This window comes from Anguilla anguilla, chromosome 3 (genome assembly GCF_013347855.1).
Source record: "Anguilla anguilla isolate fAngAng1 chromosome 3, fAngAng1.pri, whole genome shotgun sequence".
Classification (NCBI taxonomy): Eukaryota; Metazoa; Chordata; class Actinopteri; order Anguilliformes; family Anguillidae; genus Anguilla; species Anguilla anguilla.
Window position 1 is genome coordinate 20182521 of NC_049203.1, and position 24761 is coordinate 20207281.

The window sequence follows — 24761 nt, forward strand, 5'->3', positions numbered from 1 at the left end:
TTTTTTTTCAGGTTCACAAAGCCGACCCCTTAACGTGTTCCCCGTGCTCGGAGTCCGCTTTCATGTCCGCTTGATGTCTTCCGCAGGTGGAACGAAGCAGCATTTTGATCTCCGGAAAAATATTTATGGATTACTGCTCCGTATCAGATCAAAACAAAGCTCAGGACGCTCTGTAAAACGTACGGCTGAAACACGGTGGAAAAATGGGGCTTACGCAAGTGGGGAAAATACAATATCAGAGCTGATTTCAGGGTGGGGAGGGGGGGGCTGGGCACAGGGCTTCACCTTATTCACCACACACCACAAGCACTCGAGCCGTACTTGCACTCGCACCAAACACTCCGTCCTACGAGGGGTCTGCAACATTCAGAAACACCTTGTCAGACACAGGCTGACCCGTGTGCTGGAGTGACTCTGAAAAAAATAAAACACCCTTGGGGGGGGGGGGGGGGGTGCACATGTGAAAGAAAGCGACCTACTCCCGAGCCTGCTGTTTCCCACAGCCTCCCCCCTCCGCCCCCCCGCACCGCACCCCCCTTCGGGACAGCACACCCCAGCCTTTGTTTTCGGAGATAAATGCCTTGCGTGTTAACCACGTTTGACGTCTCTCACAATGGCAGCCACCTTGGGTCCCGTCGCGCGGCCCAGCGCCGACCGCAGCGCGCTAACCGGGGCGAAGACGTCAGGCGCAGAGAAAAGCACAACAATTTGTCACATGGCTGTAAATGTTCGGAGCGTCGTAGCCGAGATGAGCGGGTTGTTTGAGTGCACGCAATGGGGAAGGAAGGGGGGGGGGTATGTCTGAGGTGGTTCTCTTGCTGGGCTGAATGCTCAATTCAAAAATAAAAATGAAAAAACAGCACTGCGTCCACACGAAACAGCCGTCCTCCATCCGTGGATGGCATGCACCAGCTCAGTTTTTCGTTACATGAAAGAAAACAAAAAGAATCTGTGTGAGAATACAGGATCTTTTTCCAGGCACCGGCCTTTGGTTCAACCGTGTCCGGAGGTCCCCAGAATGTAATAAAATTACAGACGCGGACTGTCTGACGTCCTGGACCCTGCTAGCACGTGCCGATAGGGCTGTGAACCTTGTCCTCCTTCGTAACTTCTCTTAAATCAGATACGCAGATGAACCGGCAGATTTAGCACGGCCATCGTGTAAAACAACGTTTTTACCGCTACTCTATTACAACAGGCCAAATTTCAACAGGCGGCTTAAATACTACAACCAGATACGGGCTGAGAATACTCAGGTGTCAATGACCAATCAATGTGTGTCAGTTAAGGTGTGGTGGGTCTCGAACAAACGACACCTCTCAAACTTTTGTTGATGATAGCGCAAGCTCAACTCCTCCTTCAACTCTTGTCCATCCTCCTCTTTAAAAGCGCATTGCTTTTTCCAAAGAAAAAAAAAAACCCCAGGAATGCACTGGGCTGCAATCTGCTGAGCAGTTACAATGCAAAGTGCACACTACTAATAAACGACGCAGCAACGTCCTTCAGACCCTGTGAATCATATCCACCGTAACGCAGCGTCACCGCATCACCGAAAAAACGCCGGCTTCAAACGGACCCAGAGGAGGCCGGACGTGGAACGAAACTCCGGCGATAAATAAAACATATAAAAATGAAAATAGGCACTGGGATGATTGCGTATCCTGGCATGCATTAATGAAATCTCCTTTGAAGTCTGAAACATTTGGCTGGAGCCGCTGACTTAATGAGGACAGCGTGATGAACTCCCGGTTAATTAAAACACCATGCGTGCCGAGGTATGGCAGAAGCCTCTCCGCTGGCCTTCCGCTGGGTTACCCAGATGCCGGAGCGGGGGGGGGGGGGGGAGAGACGGCGGCCAAAACCGCGGGCAGAGGGGATCAATTAAATTAAAGAAGGACCCCCTCCGAGAGAAAACCGGGGCTCTTTCACCTCAGGAGACCCCTCGGGCCCGTCCTACGACAACACGGCGCCCCAAGTTTGGTTGGACATGCCAAGCGCTTGGAAAAGCATTTACCCGTGTCACAACCCACTGACAACACGTGCTTGGCATGTCCTTCTGACTTTTTTCTGGTGGAAAAATTCACATGTATTCATGAAAAAATACATGCATACTCAATTATACATGTACACTCAATTTAAATGACGGTAGGAAGGTGAAGTAATAATAAATCAAAAAAACTCCAAATTTTGTCATTAAAAACCCTTTGAGAATGAACGTGATGAACTTTCGTGAACCGAGTGTGACTTGGATGATTTGACAGTTTCCATTGGCAAGTAAAACAACATCATCCCCTTCCTTCCTGAACGCTTCAGATATCGGTCTGTGTGAGGCTGTGTCTTCAGTCGCTAAAGAACAGACCTGCATTTTTATTATTAGCCGAGGGTGCAAACCAGTGATTAGCAAGCGAGCGCCAGTCCAGCGTTTGACATTTTTTAAACTCCGTTCTGAGCAAGAATGACAGGAAAGCAAACTGCCAAACAACCACAGAGACTCGTGTGCAAACTATCTTGTCTGTCACAGAAACTGACACCAATCCTCAAAGGCTATTTCTTCATATATTTTTTTTCATTTTCCGGGCTAATTAAGTTTTATTTTTTTTATTTTTTTCAATCCTTACTTTTAAATTCTATAATCACCTGTTACGGGGGAAAATGCATTTTTGCAACCGGATTTAATCACAATTTTTAATGCAGTCACGGTGCGGACGTGAAGGGGAAGCGAAAACGCAGCCCATTTCTTTCTCGTGTCGATTGCACAAATACGGGTTTCGCCTGTCGCAATTTCAGAATTGTTTCGCAGAAAAATGGTTTGGCCCTTACTTCTGACAGCCCGTCTGTCCGTCAGCCTTATTGCCCACTTGCCACCGCATATCCGAACAACGACCGCCATCGATGCTTCCGTGGATGGCCCGCCGTTTGATCATGAACAACGTAAAGATTACAGAGCAATACTGTCTGATGAAATATTCAACAAATGTATAAATTAATGAATTGTGGCATATCCCACCTTCACAACTGGTGATACCTTCAAAGCCAAATCTACTCAAGAATTTACTCAGCAAAAATGGCCAGTTGCTGGAAGCTTCCTGATTTATATTAGCAAACATTAAAATGCTATCAGAAAATTCATGACTTTACAAAAATTTCCAGTAAATTGTGGATGCTTGTAATTCTGGCACATTCTGTTAACTCCACTAGCTTAATATAAAAACACAAACCAGCGATATAGCTCTACAGAAGCTTAGACTGTTGCACCTAAACCACGTTCATTATACAAGTGACCCTACCAAATGTCAATTTTATTTCCACACAAATGGAGGATAGTCAGCTGTCAGTTCTCGCACTCAACGTCACTAATGTTCTCCATTGACACTGGCTATGTAACTTACCATCTTGAGACCAAAAATAAATGTATATTTCAAGGTAAAGGTAGCACCTGCAAAGTCTAACACCCTGACCTGACCAGCATTCTTCCTTATGGGGTGACTCTACCCATGGCTACATCAGCTTAGCTGCCATGCTAGCTAATCTCACTGCAAACAGTGGTCAGATTAACCATAGCATTAGACTCTCACAGCCAAAGAACGGGCGCCCCCTTATCAAGCCTCAGTGTGTTAACCGTGGACAAAAGGAACTCATCTAAATGAAAGCCAGGATTCTACAAAAATCCTGAAACTATGCAATGCAGCACGTAATTACATCTACACTCGTACATTTATACTGCTAGTTATGGTGAGCGATGTCCTTTCTACTTTCATTTTGCTGCAAACAAAGTTTCACTTTTTCCTGTTGTAACTCGGTCCACTCTGTGTGACACAGTCGTCGGTATCTGCTGGTAAAAATAATGCTGGCAAAAGCCAAGAGGAAAAAAACAAGAAACTGCAATGTGTCAAAATAAAACAGAAACCCAGATTGAGGGAAATCTCCTGAGAGAAAGAAGTAACAAAAGAAACAGAAAAGAAAAAGGAATAGCTAAGAACACTGGTAAACTATGGACAGAAGAGAATATTCAAACGGCTGTCCTAACTTACACACACACCCACACACACACACACACACATATATGTATATATACACATACACACACACACACACACATAATGTATTATTTTTAATGCACTTTCCCTGAGTATTAGCTCAGGAGGCCGCAGATAAATGGAGCATTAAATTCTGCTGGGCTGTGACAAGTCCAATATGTGTAGAGACAACGCTGGGCCTGCTTCGCCATCGCTTTGTTCCCAGCTTAAAAAAAAAACTCCAGCGTCACACCACTTTAACTCAAGGCAAACATCAGCCCGCAAAGCGCTGCTCATCACATGCGAGAACCACGAGACGAGAAAAGGGGAAAGACTCGTCTGTGAGCACACACAAGTATTATTTTTCAAGAGCGTGTCTGCGGCTGTTAAACTGTAAAACGCTTTCTTTTTAATAATCCTGCACACGAAAGACACGAAAGTCAGAAATGTGCTGTGTAGGAGAGGGTGGGGTCGGCTGTTAAGAGCACATGTTAAGAGGCTCGCTCTCTCAGCCCCGCTCTGAAGGCTTTTCCGCGTTTGCCGCCGAATTTCGTTCCGCTGGGTATGGCGGGAGAGACAGAACGGGAGCAGAGAAGTTTGCTAAAAGTTTGACTGCGCGAGGGCTCCTGCCCCTTGGCCTGAGAGAACAGCAGCGTGCAAAACAGCAGCGCTGAACTTCCTCCGTAGCTGCATCCTTTTCCCGCTCCGTCCCGGTCGACTAACGTTTCTGTGATTCTCTATTTATTTATTTTTTTTGTTTTATGTTGGTTTTTATTCCTATTTTTTGTTTCATTTTTCGTGCCTCTGAAAGGGAGAAGCTCGATATTTGCCCTACTGAGCGGTTCTGGGCCACAGCAACATCATATATCGCACTGAACTACTTTTTTTTTTTGCCCAGTCAATATTTCAAAAGGACAATGGAACAAACATCGGGAACATCAGCATCCTCTCAAACCTGTACAGCGATAGCAGTCTGGGGGGGGGGGACTAACTCCCTGAATTAGTCATTGTTTTTCAGAGCCCTGGGACTGAAATATCAACCGAAAAAGCAACCAGACAAACGAACAAACAAACGACCCCGACACAGCTGCTTTCTCCCGGGCCAGCTAGCGTAGCGCCTGTCGCCACGGTGACCCCGGCCCTCGGCCTCCCGCCACCGTGCCGCCCCACCCCACCCCACCCCACCCCGCCCCGCAGCGCCCCACCGCCCGCTGTCCCTCTCCCCAATCCCTGTCCTGTCAGGTTCTGGCCTGCCAATTCCAACTTGCAGCTTGACTGGGTTGATGTCACGCTAATGCCCCGGGGGGGATCCCCTGCGACTGATGAACAGCTATGTCAAGTCGATTTGGCATCGCAGGGAAAAGGTAACCTCTGCGTCGGAGGGAAAAACACAACAAGGTTAAAGAGAAGGGGGGGGGGGGTTTGCAAATTCGATGTTCTCCTCCCTTCCGCAGAAAGTCCCCTGCCCACCCCCCCCACCAACCCCCACCCCCCCCATCCGCTAGTGGCCCCTCGGAAACCGTCACTGTCACCGCGAGTTGCTAATTGCGCGCTGTGCCAGGCTCCCATTATAATGCCGTTCGGCGGTGGCGCGGACATTAAGCGGGGCTGTCTCATTTGCGACACCGCTGAAGAAAGGTAGTGTAAATGAATATTTCATTACTTTAATTACTCGGGGATACTTTAATTACTCAGGGATACTCCTTTCAAATGAGCGGAGCAGTAAACTAATTATGAGCACGGCCCTATAAAAATATGTAATAGATGACAAATTCTGAGTCTGTCGCTTCTCGAGGACTGTTGAATGTCAAGGTATAAAATCTGGGCAGTGCTGTTGAAAAAAATTGCCTTGCTGAGATATTATGAATAATTATATTTTAACTTTTTATGCATTTTTTCACATTTTAACTGAAAAACAACCAATAATACAGAGGGCTTTCCCCCCATACATACTATTTATTTTTGAAACAAAGCAATCATGCGCCAAGGCCCCAGAATCGTGAAGAGCAATCAGATTAATCCTTAATTCCAATGACTAAGTACCTGTGTAAATCGGTCTCAACAGGCCAACAGACCACCATCTTCTGGGAGATAAACTCCCACCAGGGTGAAATGCTTGGACAGCCGTTCCCCCACATCACCTACAAATAGGCTACGTGAGAACCTTCTGGCAGAACTGTAAAAAAAAAACATGGGGCACCACTTTGATGAGGATGCTGGCCGTTGTTTAGCGTATTAGCACGAAAGAGAAGCCCAAGAGATGAAGATACAGAAAAATCCAGAAGAGGTGAAAGTCAGAACGAGACCGGGCCTTGACAAGCGCTTCGCTCTTACGCGTGGGTGAAAAACCGGCAGTTCCGACCAATCGCAGCAGCAGGAGGAGGAAGTCGCCTAAAAGCTGCGGTGGCAGGTAGAAGCCAGCGGCCCGACCCCGCCCACCCCTCCTGGAAAGGTCAGGGCATCGGTCGTCTCTGTGAAAACCTCACCTCTGGACAATTCGAGGAAGCGTTCGTTTGACATTCGTTCGACAGGGGCGGGACGAGCGACGTTCAAGGGGCCTCTCCCTCTCTCCAGTCAGAGCCTGTTAGCCCCTCGGTTTGTGCCCGTGAGCCTTTTTTTTTTCTTCGACAGGAGACAAAACCGATTTGCACACGTACCGTCCGCACACGCGAACAACTCCGCGGCAGTTCTGACGTCGAGCAGGGGGGGGAAACGGGAATTCCGCGGCCGCTTCCAGCCCTTTTAACAGAAAGACAGGTTTTTGGCTCCCTCTCACCTCAGGTGAAACGAATGTTTGAATAACAGAGCAAATGCAATTAGGACGATTTCCTCTCTCGCCGGCGCGGCTCGGCTCAGCTGAGCCAGGAGCCCCATTTGATCGCGGATGCGTTGAAGGCCCTTAGGTGCCCGACAGCTCGGGATGACGAAATCCCGTCAGCGATCGACTCCAATTACCCAAGCGTGGCACCGCGGGGTTTCTCCTCCCAAACCCAAGGGGTTTACATATAAAACAAATCTTTTTTGGTTGTTGTCGTGCTTTTTCTTCTTTTTCTTCTGGGGTGAAACAAAACTCTTCGGTGGAGGTTATGGAACAAAACAATGAAATTATGACTGAGCCAGTGTGCACACTCCCCCACCAGATACCTCTGAGTGATGTCAATAGCTTCCACTGTGGGAGGTATTCATCCATACGTGAACACAGGCCTAGATACCCAGATGCCATGATACCTTAATCTGCCGATCTGCTATTGATTGTTCCATGAGTCCCTGACCTTGCCAGAAGTGTTCTTCCAACTGACAACTGGACACACAGAAACACACACATAAAAGCTATATATATTTGTGTGCGTGTGTGTGTGTGTGTCTGTAGGCTAAATGTAGTCTGGGCTCACTGCATTATTGACTCCAGCTACTGAAACACAATTGTATCCATTTTTATTATTCCCTTCCCAAAATAAGGTGATTTTATTTGTTTACATTTAAAAAACAGAAAAGACACTAATGTTCAACTCATACCAAAACAATAAGAATACAACTAGAAAGTTTACAGTAAATTTTTTTTAAAAGTTTTTCTATGTACAAAATGAGTCAGATCTAGACCCGATTGTCTCCCCTGATGTGGCTTTTCTGTTTTGTCGCACTTCTGCCCGTACAGACCTGTGGCCAAGCTGTAGCCCCACATGCAGGATGTCTGCGGCCACAAACATATCTCATTCTTCACCTCGCAAAATCCAAGGTGCTCAGGCTACAGGGGGCGTCGACAAAGGAGTCTGCTATAGCAAGCCATGAGGAAAATACGCACGCGAAGAGAGGGGAGAAAAAGAAAAGTCATTCCCATCCCCCTGAGAGACACACGATTGCGATTCACTTGGTCGTGGAGGTGATGGGGGAGATGTGATTTTACTGGGGCTCTAAATTAGTATTATTAGCACCTCAGCTGAACAAAACACACAGACAAACACTCCTTCAGAGATGGATAGATGGTTTAGACCCAGATACTAACAATGAAAAAAATGAAACCATAATGACTTTTGTTCGCAACATCAACCACTGATCCCATCTGAACTTCTGTCTCCTGCAAGCGCTAAAGCTGCCGTGGCCTTCAGGCCGAAATGCCACAGACAGACGCATAAATGTGGCCCGAGAAGCTACGGAACGCCACAAAATGCAACGAACGGGGGGACTTCTCAGTGCGTGCCACAAGCGCATTAATGAACAGCCTACGTGACATCAGCTGCCGTTCCTCGCCAGACCACCGATGTTTCAATTTATGCGCTCGATTTTTCAGCGCATTTAAAAACTCAAGAACATGCGACCGTGAATGTTAGCGACTGGAGCTGCAACGCCGTGGCACGGGTGGGGGCGTGGAGTGTGTCACCACACGGGGAAGTAGATAGGAACTGTCAAATCACAAGAACAAAGTGACAGAGAGGCTTATGGCCTGACACAGGACAGAATGCGTGACAAACACCTTTCATTCCGTCTCTCCTTCTCTCGACTCATTCCCGCTGTAACATCACACACACGCACACACACACACACACACACACACATTCAGCGTTCCCCTAACAAAGTGTCCCTGCCATGCATTAAGCTACAGCATAAAAATGAACCCTTGGACAGCATGATTTTTTGAGAAAGTCAAACCTGGATCTGGGCCTGGTAGCAACTGAAGTTGCCAAAAGAGAACAGTTCTTTGCTTCTGACTGTGAGGGTGTTGTGACATCTCAGCTATTTCTGAAGCAGGGTTGGACCACGGGGATGTACTACAGTGTGAATCATGAATTCTTATTAGTCACTCGATGACGCTCTAAATTCAACACACCTAGTGGTGTTCTGCCGCCTGATATTGTCAAATGTCAGTACAGAGGGCAAGAAGGAAAAATCTGTCGTAATAACAGAAGAAAACTGTTGTCATAGATACGGTGGGGGGAGTGACAGTGGCATTGGCATGGTGATTTAACAGTCACTGTGCAGCCCCAACCAACACCAACCACTAGCACCTGACTTCTGGGACTTGACCTCTCCTAACAGGGCCAGGCTTGTTTTACACTTGTTTTTTCACAAAAGTTTTTCACTGTTCTGTCAACCTGGCAACGCCGCCAAACTGGGCGACACATGACGCACACAGTGGGGACAAGACCAACGCGACACTCGAGGACGGGACGCTGTCGAGCTCGGGGGGTCTCCCTGTAACAGGACACGCTCCCCTCAGCCGGGGGGGGGTTAAAGCCGCGGGAACAAAAGAATGCGGCGAGACTCGCAGCGGTGCCAAAGACGAGGCCCTCTCCCAGCTAGCGAACAAAGAGTTAACCAGCTCTCCTGGCATGGGGGCATGGGCTAATATCATGGCCGCCTCGTTCACCATTATCCCCCCCCCCCCCCCCCCCCCCCCCCCCCCCCCGCACCTCCCTGAACAAAAGGCTCCTTTTGCAAACAGACCCCTGCCTTTCCCCAGTGTCCAAAGGTGTTTGCCCAAGTAAATCTGACTAAATCCTCCACAGCTCATGGGGGAGGGAGGGGGTATGGGGTGGGAAGGTGCACAGATAATTTAATCCTTTTTCTTATCCTTACCCAAAAAAAGTTGTGATTGTGTGCCTGTGTGTGTGTGTTTCTGTGAGCGTGTGTGTGTGTGTATGCATGTGTGTTTGCGTATGTGTGTGTGGGGGACAGGGCTGTATGTGTGTGTGTGTCGGGGGGGGGGGGGGGGGGGGGGGGGTCTGGGAGGGAATCTGAAATTTATATCACATGATGCTCATTCCCCTTTCTCAGCCTCTTCCTGGATTTGCATAAATGATTCCTGACTGGCTGAAAGACGGGAGAAAAGGATCACAGACAAACAATGTAGTCATCTAACCAATCAACTTACAGGAGCAAACCTAAGATTTTTGGATGTTATTTTTTGGTCCTCAAGAAGAAAAACAAACAGATCAAATGGCCTCTACCGATCTATGTTTCTTGAAACAAGCCATGGATCTCCTGTGGTCAAGTAGAGCAGAAGCAATGCTATTTCTGATGGCTACTCAACAACAGCTGGATCTACAAACTACCTGCAGGCATGTTAGCATTGCCACAAAACGCAATAACAAAAACTTTCTCAAAAAATCAACAAAACACACACGCACACACAAGCACATACACACATAAAAACACACACACACATGCACATGCTCAGGCATGCAAATTAGAGCATGACCAAAAAGCCCACTCCATAGGGATGAGAACCCCACAACTGCCAAATCCTGACTAAGAAAAAAAAAAAAAAACTAACTAAACAAGAGACACCTTCCCCCTCCTTAACGCAGCCACAGTTTCTCTCAGACACTTTTCTCCCTCAAGTGTTAAAAGTGAGTGACCACGAATAGTTCAGGCAGGCCATCTTGAAACACTATACAAGTGTCAGGAGAGTCCAGACGCAGTGGAGTAGGAGCTATATACGGCTGGTAACCAGGGGACACACCACAAACAACCGCAAACACCTAGTTATTTCACTGACCACCCACCCCACTCACTATGTTGTTACTATTACTATTGTTATCATTATTATTACTACTATAAATTTTTTTTTTTCTTCATTTTTATACTCCTCTTTTGCTTGGTCTTTCTCTCCCCCCTTCATCGGAGGCTTTCTGGTGGTGAATGCAAACGGAGCCGTTGGTCCTGAAAGGGCTGAATTGTGATTAAGAAGGAGAAGAACTCCATTCTTTGTTAGGCCCTCAGGGGATATTTACAGGGGGAGACACAGCGGATCAGATATGAAAGGCATTCAGGTCAGCACTGATGTGAGCGAAAGTGAAATCACACCTAAGGCATTCCAAAGACCGTGGTGTCAGGGGTTCGACTCGCACGGCTCTGTTTGTGTGTGTGCTTTCGTGCATGTGTATGTGTGTGTGTGTGAGTGGGCTAGAGCGCTTGTGTGTGTGTGTGTGTGTATGTGTGTGCTTTCGCGCATGTGTGTGTGTGTGTGTGTGTGCTTGTGTGCTTATGTGTGTATGTGTGTGTGAGGGTGCGCACTTCCCTGCATGTTTGTGTGTGTGTGTGTGAGGGTACGCGCTTCCGTGCATGTGTTTGTGTGTGTGTGTGCGTGCCCATGTGTGTGAGTGTGTGTGTGCGCATGTGTGTGTGTGTGCGTGAGTGTGTTCATCCTGTATCTTCACAAGCATGGCAAAAACCACAGGGCATAAAACCAAAAAGAAAAAAGGGGGGGAAAAAATACAAGAAACTGAAAAGAAGCTTCCAATTTACTCTCAACTGCAGGGCGGGCGAGTTTTTCTTCCGGTCTGTACCGTTAAGTGAAAGTCTAGCCTGATTAATATGTTGAGCACCTTGGGCTGATTTGAGTGTGTGAACCACTGGTGTGAGCCTGGAGGTTCTGCCGTCCGTGGAAGTGTGGAACAGATTACAATTTTGCGTCAGGCTTTCTCGGTTTCGCCAAAGCGGCGCTGCTCGAACGAGAAAAACCGGCGAGCTTTGTTGAATAATTCCGCTCCGAGTCGCGCGTCTCCGAACTCGGCGTGCTTGACGGTGCCGGCTCTGTGCCCTTTGTCAGGATTTAAGTTCCCGCAGAAAGCGTTCTTCCACTTGCATGTTTAGCCTGTCATTTTGAAAGGCTCGTCGTTCGCGGGGATCTCAAATCACACAGGAGCTGTAATTGTTCTGACACTGAACAGCCATCTGTTTAAGATCTCTCTTCGATGTAAAATATCTGATTTTACATTAAACGACTAGATTTCAGAGAGAGGGGCTGTTTAATATTAAAGCGTTGTTCGGAAATGGACCCGCTCCTTCGAGTGCAGGAAAGAAAGAGAACATCGGTACGAAATGCACTCCGTTCCCGGGGACTAATTTATTCCGAACAGCTTCCCTGGTCCATCGCGCAGGCAGACGAACTTCCCGAAACTCACTGTGGAATTGCAGGTCGAGAGACGTGTTCTGAATCTGAACAGGTTAGGGACTGCTCGGGAAAAGCTCGCACTTGGCCTACAGAGTCCAGAACAGGGCGGAGGACTTGTAGTACAACTGTGCGCATATCTGCAACTGTGTAACTGTGAGAAGCGCATGAACGCCAACAGCACTGTGTCTGCACTATGTGTACTCTGCATAAAATGTCACTCCGTTTTTTGGAGCTAAAAAACTGTAAATAACAACCACAGGGTTACATCCTGTTTTGCGGTTAGCAGGCTCAAGCATCACCAATTAAAAGACCGTGTTTAAAAATAAAATAATAAAATGCCAATAATTCCAATAGTCAGACATCAGTCAGCAACATGTGCAGCCTGAATGTGCTGTAAAAAAGTATTGCACAAGTCAGAACTACCATGGAGATTAAAAAAAACACACACACACACACAAACCCACACACACACACTGTCCTGGCATCTGGACAACTGCAAAAAATAAATCTCATACCGTCACCAAAAGTCGTTGCAAGTCCAAACAGAATGCTATTATGGTCTGTTTTATAATCTGTTATTAGCCTTATATTAATAAATCCTGGTCTTCACTGAGGCTGTGACCAGTACTGAACTGCCATTCAGAACAGCAGGGTCCCCTGTACAACCAATACTGCTCCTCGCTGGCTCATAAGCCCGGCCATTATTTCACTTGCTTAAACAAAATAATCCTTCTCTAAATGGTGACACATGACAAACCTCCCTTCCTACCCCCCCCCCCCCCCCCCCCCCCCACTAAAAAAAAAGATGCAAAGAAAAAAGTCACCAGAGAAGGTGACTGCACTGACTGTGCAGACCAATGCACCCTCGTGGGACAGGAAGAATGTGAATCATACAGGGGACACCCCAGCACCACTGACATTATAAACATGTAAATGAAATGCATTACGACTGACCACCAATTGTCGGAGAGCACAGCAGGCCTGCTCTCTGTTTTTTTTTTTTTTTTTTTTGGGTGGGTAGGGGTGGGGAGGGGGGTGTTCCCTCTGATGGTCACAAAACGGCATCTAGCCTACCTAGAGAAATCTGTTGAAAAAGGGGTGAAAATGGGGGAGGGAAGGGTCTCTTTCTTTGCGCTGGGGAAGAAAATGCACCTTAAAAGCAAACGGATAATAGAGATGCACAAAATGTTTAGACTGGAAGGAATCCGTCATTGTTTGGCCTGAAAGCAGGGCCGCGTCCAAAGAATTAGCAGGCCCCCTTTTATAGCTGCAGCATGAAGGCACCAGGATTTGCGTCCACACTCACTGCATTGTACTTCATTCCTGAAGCCAGAGAAATACAGTTTTTTTTCTAACCATAAATTATGTAATCAATATGTTCTAGAGAGAACATTTTGCACAAAATGGGTTTGGGCTGACTGAAAAGGAACAGAAACAGGAAAAGTAAAAATAATAATAATAATAAAAAATCCTTTTACTTGTACAGGAAACTTTGTGACACAAATCGCAGCACCATTCAGTGGCTTATAGAAACATGGACTCTTTATTATGTGACAGGGCACCAGTTTTATAAAGACAGAAATCCTCAATAATAGCACCAAATAATTTATATGAATTACTGTATGCAACGTGACACTCCTCCGTACAACTGTAGCTATGCAATATGGACGAGTGTGAAACTCAGTGTTAAAACTCCTCCCGCCACAGGAAGAAAACACCGTAATGATCCCCTTAACCAAGCGATGAAATTATTTTTATTTTCGTTTACTTTATCTCTTTTTCGGCAGCCATCAGGAAAGGAAAAGGAAAAAGGTGTGTACCCACTGAAAATAAAAGGGCCGTTTTCACTCTTGCTGGTTGACTAATCGACTTGAAAGAGTGAGGGTTGCCGGGCAGGACAACAGCTGTACTATCAAACAGCCCAGCGAGGCTTCACAGCAGGACGTAACTCACAACACCTGGAGAGGGGGGCTGGTCTGCAACAAAGCTACCAGGCTGCTGATATCGAGTTTCACAGGACGGAGAGCAACCTTTTCTAGGGACCCCCACAGAGGGCAGAGGTGAGGAAAGCGATGTAAGACATAAGCAGACGGATGCATTTAATGTACCTAAAAAATAATAATAAAAATCCTATATGAAGCCAAAACGGTTTATTCTCCCTTCCTGATAGATATACTCGGTCGGTCTAAGCATAGCTCATTTGAAATCAAACAGATTGCCCAAGATTGCGGTTTCTAAAGGATGCAATGTGGCCATTTACAAGCTGCGTTCCCCGCTATCACGTACTGTTTAACGAACAGGCACGTCACGTTCACAAATCACATTTTAATGCACCCTGTTGCACCACTCCATACACTTCAAAATTGCATTACTCTCATACCCCCCACCCCCTCATTCAATTAAACGTTACTTTGTGCCACAATATTAAGTAAGGTTCCTTGAACTTATATTACCAGCAACACTAATGTAAAACGAAATGCAATGGCAGAACCACAAGCACTAAACATTTTAAAACAGCAATACATTTTTTTCCTGTGACAGTACACCTTTCACACAAATATTGCACCCCATCGTAAACGTGACAGTGAATTTAATACAAACCATTTTCACTAGGGAAACAAATATTTGTTTAAATCGGTTTTCAAGAGAAATTCCTCTCTAGGTTATCAATAAATTGTTAATATTATTGTTTGGCATTGCAAAGCATTATCTTCACTTCGTTTCCCGACCACTTTCCAGATTTCCGCGTATTTCGAATCCAACTGTTTTTCCCTAGGAGTGGAAGTCATTTCTATATTACTTCAACAATAATCGTACGTAGTTGTCGGTAAGGACACTAGCAAGCTCGCCGCTGACTGTCTCCGAGAGCTCGTGGGAGACCAGAAATCCACCCAGGTCAGATATATCTAAGCCATTCTCGAAGGAAATGTCAATGGAACAGATAAACATTAAGAGAAAGTATATAAAAAGGATTCCATATTTACAAAACACAGCAAACACAGCTAAGTGTCTAAAATAAACTTCCAGACTGATTGAACTAGCTTCAGTAAATAAAGTGAAATTATTCACTATTTCGTTTTACTATGCATGTTTACAAAAGTCTGTAAACAGTGCATGATTAAAATGAGTTCGTTTATGGATCTCTGTGTGTACCTGTGTTTCCGTGTTTTACAGTAGCCTACAATACAGCAAGTTTTATCCTGACAACTCTTTAACAGGTTAGTGGGACGTGAACAAGCTCACTTGTAAGCGATAAACCATTTGGTCACACACTCTTAAAATATTTTGATTTCAAATGACCAAGTGTTGCCTCTCAGAAAAGTAGCATATACCACCAAATAACTACATTTTTGCAATGTAACGTTATAGCATCGCCTCTCAACGGTTTTCTCAGGATAGATTAGGGCTATTTCACTCGCAGCTTTTGGTATTTGTGGACATCAAGCTACTAAGGAAAAAAGAGACCGACCCTCAACAATACTGTCCTCGATTTTCTCTAAAAGATGCACACGCATTAACAATGTAATCTTGAAAGAAAAAATGGGGGACCATTTTGGACACTAGTAGACCCCGTTCTGTGAGTTTGATGTTCTCACAATGAAAACGAAGAAAACGAATTTAAGATAATTACTAAGAATTAAGTCGCTGTGACTAACAACAGTTTACAGAAACAGCTTTGGTTTGATGTGACCTCGCACATTTTACGAATGTAGCCTCAAATAGCGGGGGTTTGACTGTGCATGCCATAGCTTGTAAGGGTGACAATCAACCATAGCTTTCCTTTCCAAAAAGCCATTAGCACTATCTCATAACTCCAGCTCATAATTCAGCAGTATGATTCGGCAAACTAAACAGGGTAATGCTAGTGACCCCCCCCCCCCTTCCCCCGCAACCGAGACACACACACACACACGCACACACAAACACACCAACACACACGCACGCGCACGGCGCACACACTGACCACGCGCCTCGTCAATAAGCAAGTAAAGACTATAAACATCACTTTTAATTTCTGTAAGCCGATTGAAACCCGGCGAATTTAAAACAAAAAAGTGTTTAAAGTGCTTCCGCCTGTTTCAGTCGAGGCGCTCTGAAACTTAAATAACGTTATCTCGTTATCTATTATAAACTAGCCTACTTGTATGCGTGGGTAAAACATTGTTTTCTGTGGGACAACTAACGTTTACGCAACTAACTGGCAAGTCCCGTACCAGGCTGGATTTATCGAAAAGTGTCTTTCCTCTTAATGTGCGCTGAAGTCAGCATACAGGCTATAAATTGCGTTGTCACAAGCAATCAAAGTTGATGAATGATCATTTCCGAGTAGCCGAAAGCTAAGTACTGTTTATAAAACTGGTTAAACTAACTTGGTTCATTAAGATAGCAACTGAGCTACTTTAGACAATTGTCACACTTATGTAAATTACTATAGCTAGCCTATACCACGTGAATTCACTTAGACTAGCAAAGAAGCAGGCGAACTTGACGTTGTCATTCAGTGTTATCCAGCTAGCTACCAATTTGTAAACATTATGCCAATGAGAAACCACATGTATTTCAGTTTACAAGCAAAGCAAAGCGAAAATCGCTCGGAGTCGAATAACGGTTTTTACCTGATGGGGAATAAAACCCTGGACAGAACCGTTACACAAGTCCTGAACTTTAAACAGCAGCGTCCCTACCTTTCAAACCTTTACCAGCCATCCGTACACTACTTAAAGTTTTGAAAGTTCCATGAACTTAAGCTTTAGAAGGGATACAATGAAAAAAGGGGCGCTTTTAAAACGTACAGTCCGGTTTAGTACAAGCTGGAGCACTTCCACGCAATTAGCAGGCACGCAAAACTGTGTCTGCCGTCAACTGCCATTGAAACGCTGCCTGCTAGCAAGCTAACTCCGCTTAGCAAAAGAACAACAGGCGATCCCTACCAAAGACAGTGTCCTGCGACTTGGTGACAAGAAAAAAAAATGACATTCAAATATTTACAATACGTTTCATCCCAAATTATTTCATAGTTCTTTTCTTACCGTTTTTTCTTCTGGGATTGGCTTGTTTTCGCCTCTTACACCTGGGGCCATCCGCCATGATCTCCGGCTTCATTGATAAGCGTGGATCAGACGGTAGAGCGCATGGACTCGACTCCCTGAATCGGCAGCACGCAGGTTCAATATCTAACAAGCAAACACAGCGACAATATGGGACATGCCATTTAAATACGGGGCGCGAAGATGAACATTGCGTTGCTGTTGGTAATTTAAACAACACTAGCTCCTATCAATTAAATCCGAGAAGGTTTAAACTGGAGTTTCAATGTTCAGTTGTATTTCTGTTTTGGCTTAATCTTCTGATGAAACTGTGATCGGAAGAAGCGAGAGAGGAAAGGGGCAGAGGTGGGAGGAGGGCAGAGGGGAAGACGGAGAATTAATGTTAGCTAGCCCATACAAGAATCACAATTCGTAGTACCTATGGGCGATTAGCCTACAATGTGACATTCGAAATGCAGACGCCAGAATTGACTGTTTTATTTATGTTTCCTTAATATGAATGTGACCGACTGTTTCATGGAAATGCAGTGTAGCCTACTACTGTGACTGGATTTTTATGTTAATCAAAATAATAGGATGAGGCTAACGTTTTGCTAGCCTACGTGTTCATTATAAAAGTAACTTATTTTGTTTGTTTGTTTGTTTTATGCAATGCGGTTAGTGCGTGTGCCAAATGTGACTTTTTGCAGTGCGTGCGACGATAGTCTATCTTGCTTCAATAGCTTATGGAGTATCGGTTCAATACTCAGGCATTTCAGTTCCGTTGTGTTTCAAAGTATAAAAACTTACTGCAAATCAGACTACTGCTTTCAATCAGATTAAGGATTTTGGGATTTAAGCAAATGTCAGAAGTTCCAGGTTGATAGTAGATGTTTTGGCAACTTTTGCCTCATGAACGTTTAAGCTAGATGGTAGGCTACTAAGAACTATGGGGGAAAAAGATGATTTAAACAGTGATGCACTGCAATGTAACCCTCTCTAAGCCCCTCTTTCTGTTGTCCGAAACCACTGCCAATCAACTTCAAAAAATATGTTTAAACAGCAGTGGTAGCCTACGTTGTGAAATGTATTATTATGAGCCGATTATTATTATTATTATTATTATTATTATTATTATTATGACAAGGCTATTATTACTATTGGCTATGACACAATTTGTCAATGGCACGATAAAATTATTATGGAGCCTTAACGAACATAATTATTAAATGTAATAATTGTGCAAATAACCAATAGCTAACTGCATGCAAAATAATGCACGATTATGCAGAAACCTTGAGCTGCCTAAAATGTAAATAAAGCAAAAAAAAAAAAACTTTTCTCGTTGTGCCACATTGTCACACTTCTTTTCGTCGTGCAAATCATGCAAATTAATAGATCGAATGAAACAAAAAAAAAATGATATGATGTTATTACATTTAAGACGAGCAAATGCGCTTGATTTGCGTTTTATTATGACAAAACAATAGGAATCTTACCACGAGAAAAAAAAATAACAACAAACACACAAAAGCTCACAAACACAAATAACTTTGTTCACTTACAAATCATGGAATCACGGTCATCAATGGACAACAGTTCTAAGGAATCTGGGAATATTAAATAAATACCAAAACCTCAGTAATAGTTGCAACTCTCTACCTAAGCTAGCCTACAAAGACACAATATGTAGCACAACTAATTAGGGAGCTAGCAAGTGTTTACACAACACCGATATGCAGTAAAGCGAATCGTAACCTGTATGGTGTTTAACCTATTAAGGAAACTCTATTACCAAGTTTAAAAATAGCTAACTCGTAAATATACTGAATGAACAAACTGAGAACATTAAAGCACACTATGTAGATATTACTGGGCTAAATTGCACGTTTATAAGGAAGACAAGCGCCCGCCTCTCTCTTCACTGCCAAGCAAATCCAAGGAAATAGCAAAAGAATCGAAGCCTATTGCCAGAATTAGCTAACGTTATATCAATATCTACTTTGCTCGCCTGCAAGTTTACGCCACAACTTTCGTTTGTACAGAAAAGTGCACCTGTTTTACCTGCACAGGTAGACAAACTTTAACGGAAAACGCTACATTCAAAATTAAACCAAAAACGTTGGCTGACAATCTCTGATAATATTTGTTGGAAAGCGAGCTAGCTTTTTTTTAGACTGGTTAGCTACCTTTCATGAAAAGGCTACTTAAACAGAACAGTAAATTCAGTGCCTACCTTATTATTTACGTTTGTCTTTTCAAAGAGTTCAGTTGAGGTAAAAAAAATAAAATAAAAAAAGAAACCGTCTGAAGCAATAGTAATGTGGAAAAACGAGGATCCTTGCGAAATTATAATAAGCCTGGGAAATAGTTGGAGGAAGGACCGTTATTCCTGCTGGGCAGGTTAGGACTGATCTCTTTCAGCCACTCCAGGAAACAAACCTGGGGACGGACTGACGTGTTCCGCCTCTTCTAATGACATTTTTTCTTTTTCTTTTCTGTAATGCAGAGCAGAGACCCTGAAACACGCGCCACCTATCTTCACTGGTCGGGATAATTGCGGAACGCCAAACGTGAGCATCTTCGGGAAAACGTGTTTATTTTTTTATTTTTTATGATCTGAGAGAAAGGAGCAGAGCCGGACCACCTTGCCGTCCACGCAAGAATAATATTTGAAGAAAGTTGGAACACACTCCCCCTCCGTCTCCAACCCCCAACCTCTACAACCATTGAGACAAGAAAGCATCTAACGGAAATCATGCTGGAGCAACTAGCTGACCCTCACCGACCAAGGATCAACAAACAGCACCGGAATATCTGGTTACTTGCAAGATCGAGCATCTGGGATTCCGGCTGTCCAGCTCTTTTCCGAAAATGCGTGTGTACATTTACTCTTTTCGAAATATACACGACGTAGTCTAAATTATTCATGAAAGCAATAAATTAAACACAAATTCACTTTCATTTATCACTATTAAGTAGACTCAGCGAACACTTAAAGTAGGCTACAGGAGTGAGTAGCTTAGCATATGCAGATTTTTCCGATTTTTTCACAATTTGCCCAGGTAATTACAGAAAACTGGAAATGATAGTCGTGGTTTTTTTAAATCAACAATGATATAATCAATATCCATTAATAAGGCAATGCAATGTGATAAAACATCAAATGTAAGTCAGGGAAACTTTACAGGAAAATATTTGTTTTTATGTGTGATTTCAATTGCCTGCAAAATAATGGCATGGTCTAGAGACAGTGTACAAACGTTTCATTCACTTTAAGTGATTTCTCTTTTTTTGCACTGAATAGGCAAAATCTATTTCAGTTTATGTATAGCCTACCTATGTACATTGATGGCAAGGGAGGCGCCACCTATGAAAGACAGTGATTGGTTGTCTATATTTTTTTCCTCCCCTGTCTTTACGCAGTTATCTACTGTATGGATAATTAAATCATCAATCAGAAAGGGTCGGACCTATTGATGCTTTTGTTCAAAGCCAATCAGATCCCAGGGAGCAAGACATAGCAGAAGATGGAGATGTGAAACATCTGGAATTCAGAAATTTTCCAAAGACTGTAGATCATTAACCAATTCTGAGGCCGAATCCGCTGGGAGAAGTTTAGTGTCTGACGTCTGATGTCATTCGTGTCTTAGTTTATTCATCGCTAATGAATACGTATTATTATGATTATTATTATTATTATTATTATTATTATTATTATTATTATTAATGTTGTTGTTTTGTTATTATTATTAGTAGTAGTAGTATTAGTATCGATAATAATGATAATTATGGTGGCAGTTGGGTTTTTTATTTAATTTTTACTGTTTTTTGAGGATATACACGTTTATATGTTTATTATGAATTTAAAAGGAATAGTAAAATTATCATCCCATGTTATATAAAAGAGGCTGGATTAATTTATATTTTAATTACACCTTTTTTTTATTAAAAGTAGCGAATTTGTTCGTTTGTTATTCATTGATTTTTGGTTTGTCTGTTTAGTCATAATTTGCAGGCATGTACCAGAAGAAATGCCAAACGCTTCCTTTCAGCGCATTCAGGGGTAAGTAAAAACCTTGATACTGTCTTTAAAAATAGACATTGCCTTTTAGCATGCATTTTAATCCAGAGTAAGCTATTTCCGCACAGTCTACTCTGGAGCGTTACGCGACCGTCCGATTTACTGGATGAGTTTGTGGAAGTAGTCTACAGTACGTCTTTTATGTCGCCGATTCCTTTTTCTCTTCAGAATTTATAAATAATTTGGAAAGATCAACGCGTTCGTTCCATACCGCAGACAGGTTGCAGATGGACTGATTAAATCCATGTGTGCATCAAATGTGGTTAAATTAAAAACAACATCAGCGACACGGACACCCTGACATTAGCACACTTCGCAGTGCTATCACTCAGTTAGCAGCTTGTTAATTAACCCCTTCCACAAATAACTTCGTTCTCTTTTCGTTTGGATATCATGTATGGCGTAAAACAGAATTGCCACATACGATGAACCTAACGGGACCCAGTAGTCACACTGTTCTTAATGAATTTGTCAATGCGGAATGAACGTATCCCCCTTTCTCTGTTTCCAATAGCTGAATCGATTGCCTTAAACGTCGTGTGTATACCGGTATTGTGAAGAATGTTAGAAAGTGTTACATTGTAAATACCAGACTTTGGTTGAAGAAGTGAGATTATTATTTTACTGTGTCCGCAGTGTAGTCAATTCATGAGTGTTTTACAATACATTAAAATAATAAAACAATGTATTTTAAGTCAAGTAGATACGTGTATTTGCTTACCATCTGCAGTACAAATACAAATACTTTGATGTTCAATTAAAGCCTTCAATTAGAGCTGGAATTTAAGAAATTTATACCATATACGGTTATGTTTTAATTGTTTACAAAGGTGATACAAAAATAAAATAGCTTTTTGAATATACAGTGTAACAAACTGCTTTTATATTAGTCATATTTTTCACAGATTTCTTTGTATAGGCGTAGGCCTATGTGACGTTCAAAATGTAACTAGTCTGTAGTTGTCTTGATGTGGAAAAGTTTGCATGTACATGATATTGTGGTTAATACTATAAATAAACATGCTGGATGTGAGTTTGATGAAGTGTCGCATTCTTGACTAAACCTGACACAGTACATTGTTACAATACACCTGTTATTTAAGTTATGAATCACTTAATCTCTCAAACAGAAACATCAGTGATGCATTCTGAATGCTTTCTGCAGTCACAAAAATATAAAATACCAACCTAAAAGAAAACGACAAATACAAGTGAGGTTAGTTTATTGAAAGTATATATTCTGGATTATGTAATCAGTAGTTTGATCCCATGGGATCCTGAAACTGAGACATGTATATGAGCTAAGAACATTTCATCCACGTAAATTTGAGTATGTATTTTTAAAGCTATGTCTCTGCTGGGGTGGTTCAAAACACTGCATCCTCTTTAAGATGACGTGATGTGCACTGCAAGAATTCTGGAATTGATCTGAGAAAAAAACAATTACATTTTCAAGTGACGATTGGAGACCGTGAGCTCAACTTCTCGGACAATCACACTTAGGCTCGGCCCATTCACGCTTCATGTTTGCCTTTTTATAACATGCTTGTTCTTGATGAAATGGATGACATGAAGTATTCTTGTTTGCTATATCAGATAATTGCAAATGGTTATCAGTTACTTGATTAAACAGATAATTAGCAGGTACATTCTGTAGCTGGTGTGGTTCAGCATTGTATTTTGCAAACTGGAGATGCAAAGGAGGTGGCATGTGTCTCCTTGTATATCATATTTCAACAAAAAAGCAAACCAGGAGACTATTTTTTTGGCCAGCACGGATATTTCTTCTGTTGCGTAGTGTTTGAACGGAAATGCTTATCCTGTCCCCCCGCTCGGATTCTTGAGAGAGTGGGTGGGTTGTGTGCGAGAGTGAGAGGGGTCCCCGGAAATCTTACATCTGTGCAAAAAATCAGTGGGAGAATGCACAGGTGGTGGGGGAAAGCAGGACTCCGAAATCCCCAAGCTAAACAGAAGTGGACACAGTCGCATCCTGTCCCAGTGAACCGTCTTTAAAAAAAGCACACCGCCACTTTGTCTCACCAGAGTCAAACAAATGAGAGCAAATGCCGCACGAAACAAACAAAACAAGGGTGAGACCGGGAATTTTCAGGGGGAAGCTGTTTTTGTGGGGTGCGTACTGCCTGTTCTGTAATTTAGAATTCATCATTCACGTAAGAATAGTTCTATGAAAAAAGTGGTTTGCTTAGCAGATGCTCTTAGCCAAAGCAGCTTGCAGTCTGACACATTATCCACTTGTTCAGCTGGAAATTCACTGAAGCAGCTCAGGTTAAGTACCTTGCCTGGGGGTCTAACAGCAGTGCCTCTGCGCAGGATTCAACCCCGTATCCCCCTGGTGACAAGCCCAGTTTGTGAACCACTATTCAGTGATGCCACCTAATAACCCTTGCCTTCATTTACATTGTTATTACCATCCTGCCAGATAAGATTCTAAATAAACCCAAGCCCCAGATGTTTAAAGAGCTACTCTGAGTACCTCATTTACAAATTTTCTCATACCTCATAACTTGTAACCTTTCACTTTATTTGAAGACCAAATGCTTATTTCTGGGTCAAATTAACATTTATGCGTGATACAAATGAGCATGAATGAAATGTAATGTTTAGACATCTTTATCATTATTAACAGCAGTATCAGTGTTAGATGCAATTATGAAATGATCAAAATTCAGGAAGAAGACATGAATTTAGTCGAGTGATGCAATGCAAATCACTCCACTAAATTCAATATAAGAAGCGCTCTTTTATTAAAAATTGAGAGTTAGCAAATACTCCAAATCACTTGCTGCTCCTCAAATGATTAAATCATTACGGATGGCTATCATACGATAATAAGTAAGAAAGAAGTCTGTTCCCAGAGCACTAGATCTGTTTGTTTTATACATATGAAGCCAACATTGAGCATTAAAGACTGGGTTTACTTATTTCTGATATTTAATTGCAGCAGAAGCAGCATTGTGTCACTTTTCAGTATCGTACTACAAAGCAAGGGTCACATTGATTGGCAGCTGAAGAACGCAGTCAGCAAAGAGCATGTGTGATCTTAGGGACTCTCAAATGCGGTTAAAGATGAATTTGTTTTACGTTTACTGCAGGCCTCGCGGGCAGAGCGCGCTCCGTTTTCTGGAGCGTTCCGTAACATGAAAACGCCTCTGATGCCTTGTCCGCGTGTACACAGGGAAGAAAGCATGGAGAAATTTCTGCAAGGCAGATTGCTCAGAAGCAAATGCTCACATCAAGCAGGTATTGATTCTCTCACATCACTCTTGTTAGGTTCAAAAGCGGGACTCCACAAAAGGCAGGGCCGTGGCATTAACAGTGCTCATGTTCCTACAGTGCACAGTGATTGATCATTTTCTGTGGAACGGGGTCAGTTCCCTAGTGGTCAGAAACTAGCAGATTAGGAGAGGCTAGGCGGGACAGTATTTCACATGTTTTCATGTTTCAGCTTTGTGAATGAATCTAGGAAGAACAGCAATGGAACACACATTCAATTAATGTCTGACAGCTATAAAACTTTCTCTCTCAACTCAACAGCACAGACTAAAAAGGTAAGATCTAGATAGGGGGGAAACTTCACTTAAAGAAGATGACTTATTGCACCACTGAATTAATAATTAACTGTCTGCTATGATGAATAATTAATCAAACATCTGAATAATTGTTGTATCTCTAAACTACATATATTTACATATCTGCCTTTTAATGTCCTCCATTATATG

The 24761-nt window shown here is 43.2% G+C and overlaps 1 protein-coding gene and 1 long non-coding RNA gene across 8 annotated transcripts in view; one reads left to right on the plus strand and one right to left on the minus strand.

The window, feature by feature from the left end:
- LOC118222298 (zinc finger E-box-binding homeobox 2-like) overlaps positions 1-19370 on the minus strand; it is a 75697-nt gene extending 56327 nt beyond the window's left edge. For 4 of the 5 annotated variants that reach the window (XM_035407773.1, XM_035407770.1, XM_035407772.1 and 1 more), the window contains exons 1-3: positions 19174-19370; positions 18503-18547; positions 16941-17084 (exon numbers count right to left, since the gene is read on the minus strand). In XM_035407773.1, the coding sequence (XP_035263664.1) occupies positions 16941-17084; positions 18503-18509 (151 nt within the window). In that variant the 5' untranslated portion in view covers positions 18510-18547; positions 19174-19370. The remainder of the gene's footprint in view (positions 1-16940; positions 17085-18502; positions 18548-19173) is intronic. The other variant, XM_035407771.1, reaches the window with a different exon arrangement.
- On the plus strand, positions 15858-22060 carry LOC118222299. 3 transcript variants are annotated; one of them, XR_004764257.1, is made up of 3 exons: positions 15858-15896; positions 19447-19815; positions 20364-22060. It is a non-coding gene; the product is annotated as an uncharacterized LOC118222299 (long non-coding RNA). The 3 variants fall into 3 exon arrangements; XR_004764255.1 differs by lacking the exon at positions 15858-15896 and adding an exon at positions 17029-17162; XR_004764256.1 differs by lacking the exon at positions 15858-15896 and adding an exon at positions 18684-19009.
- Positions 22061-24761: the final 2701 nt, after the last annotated feature.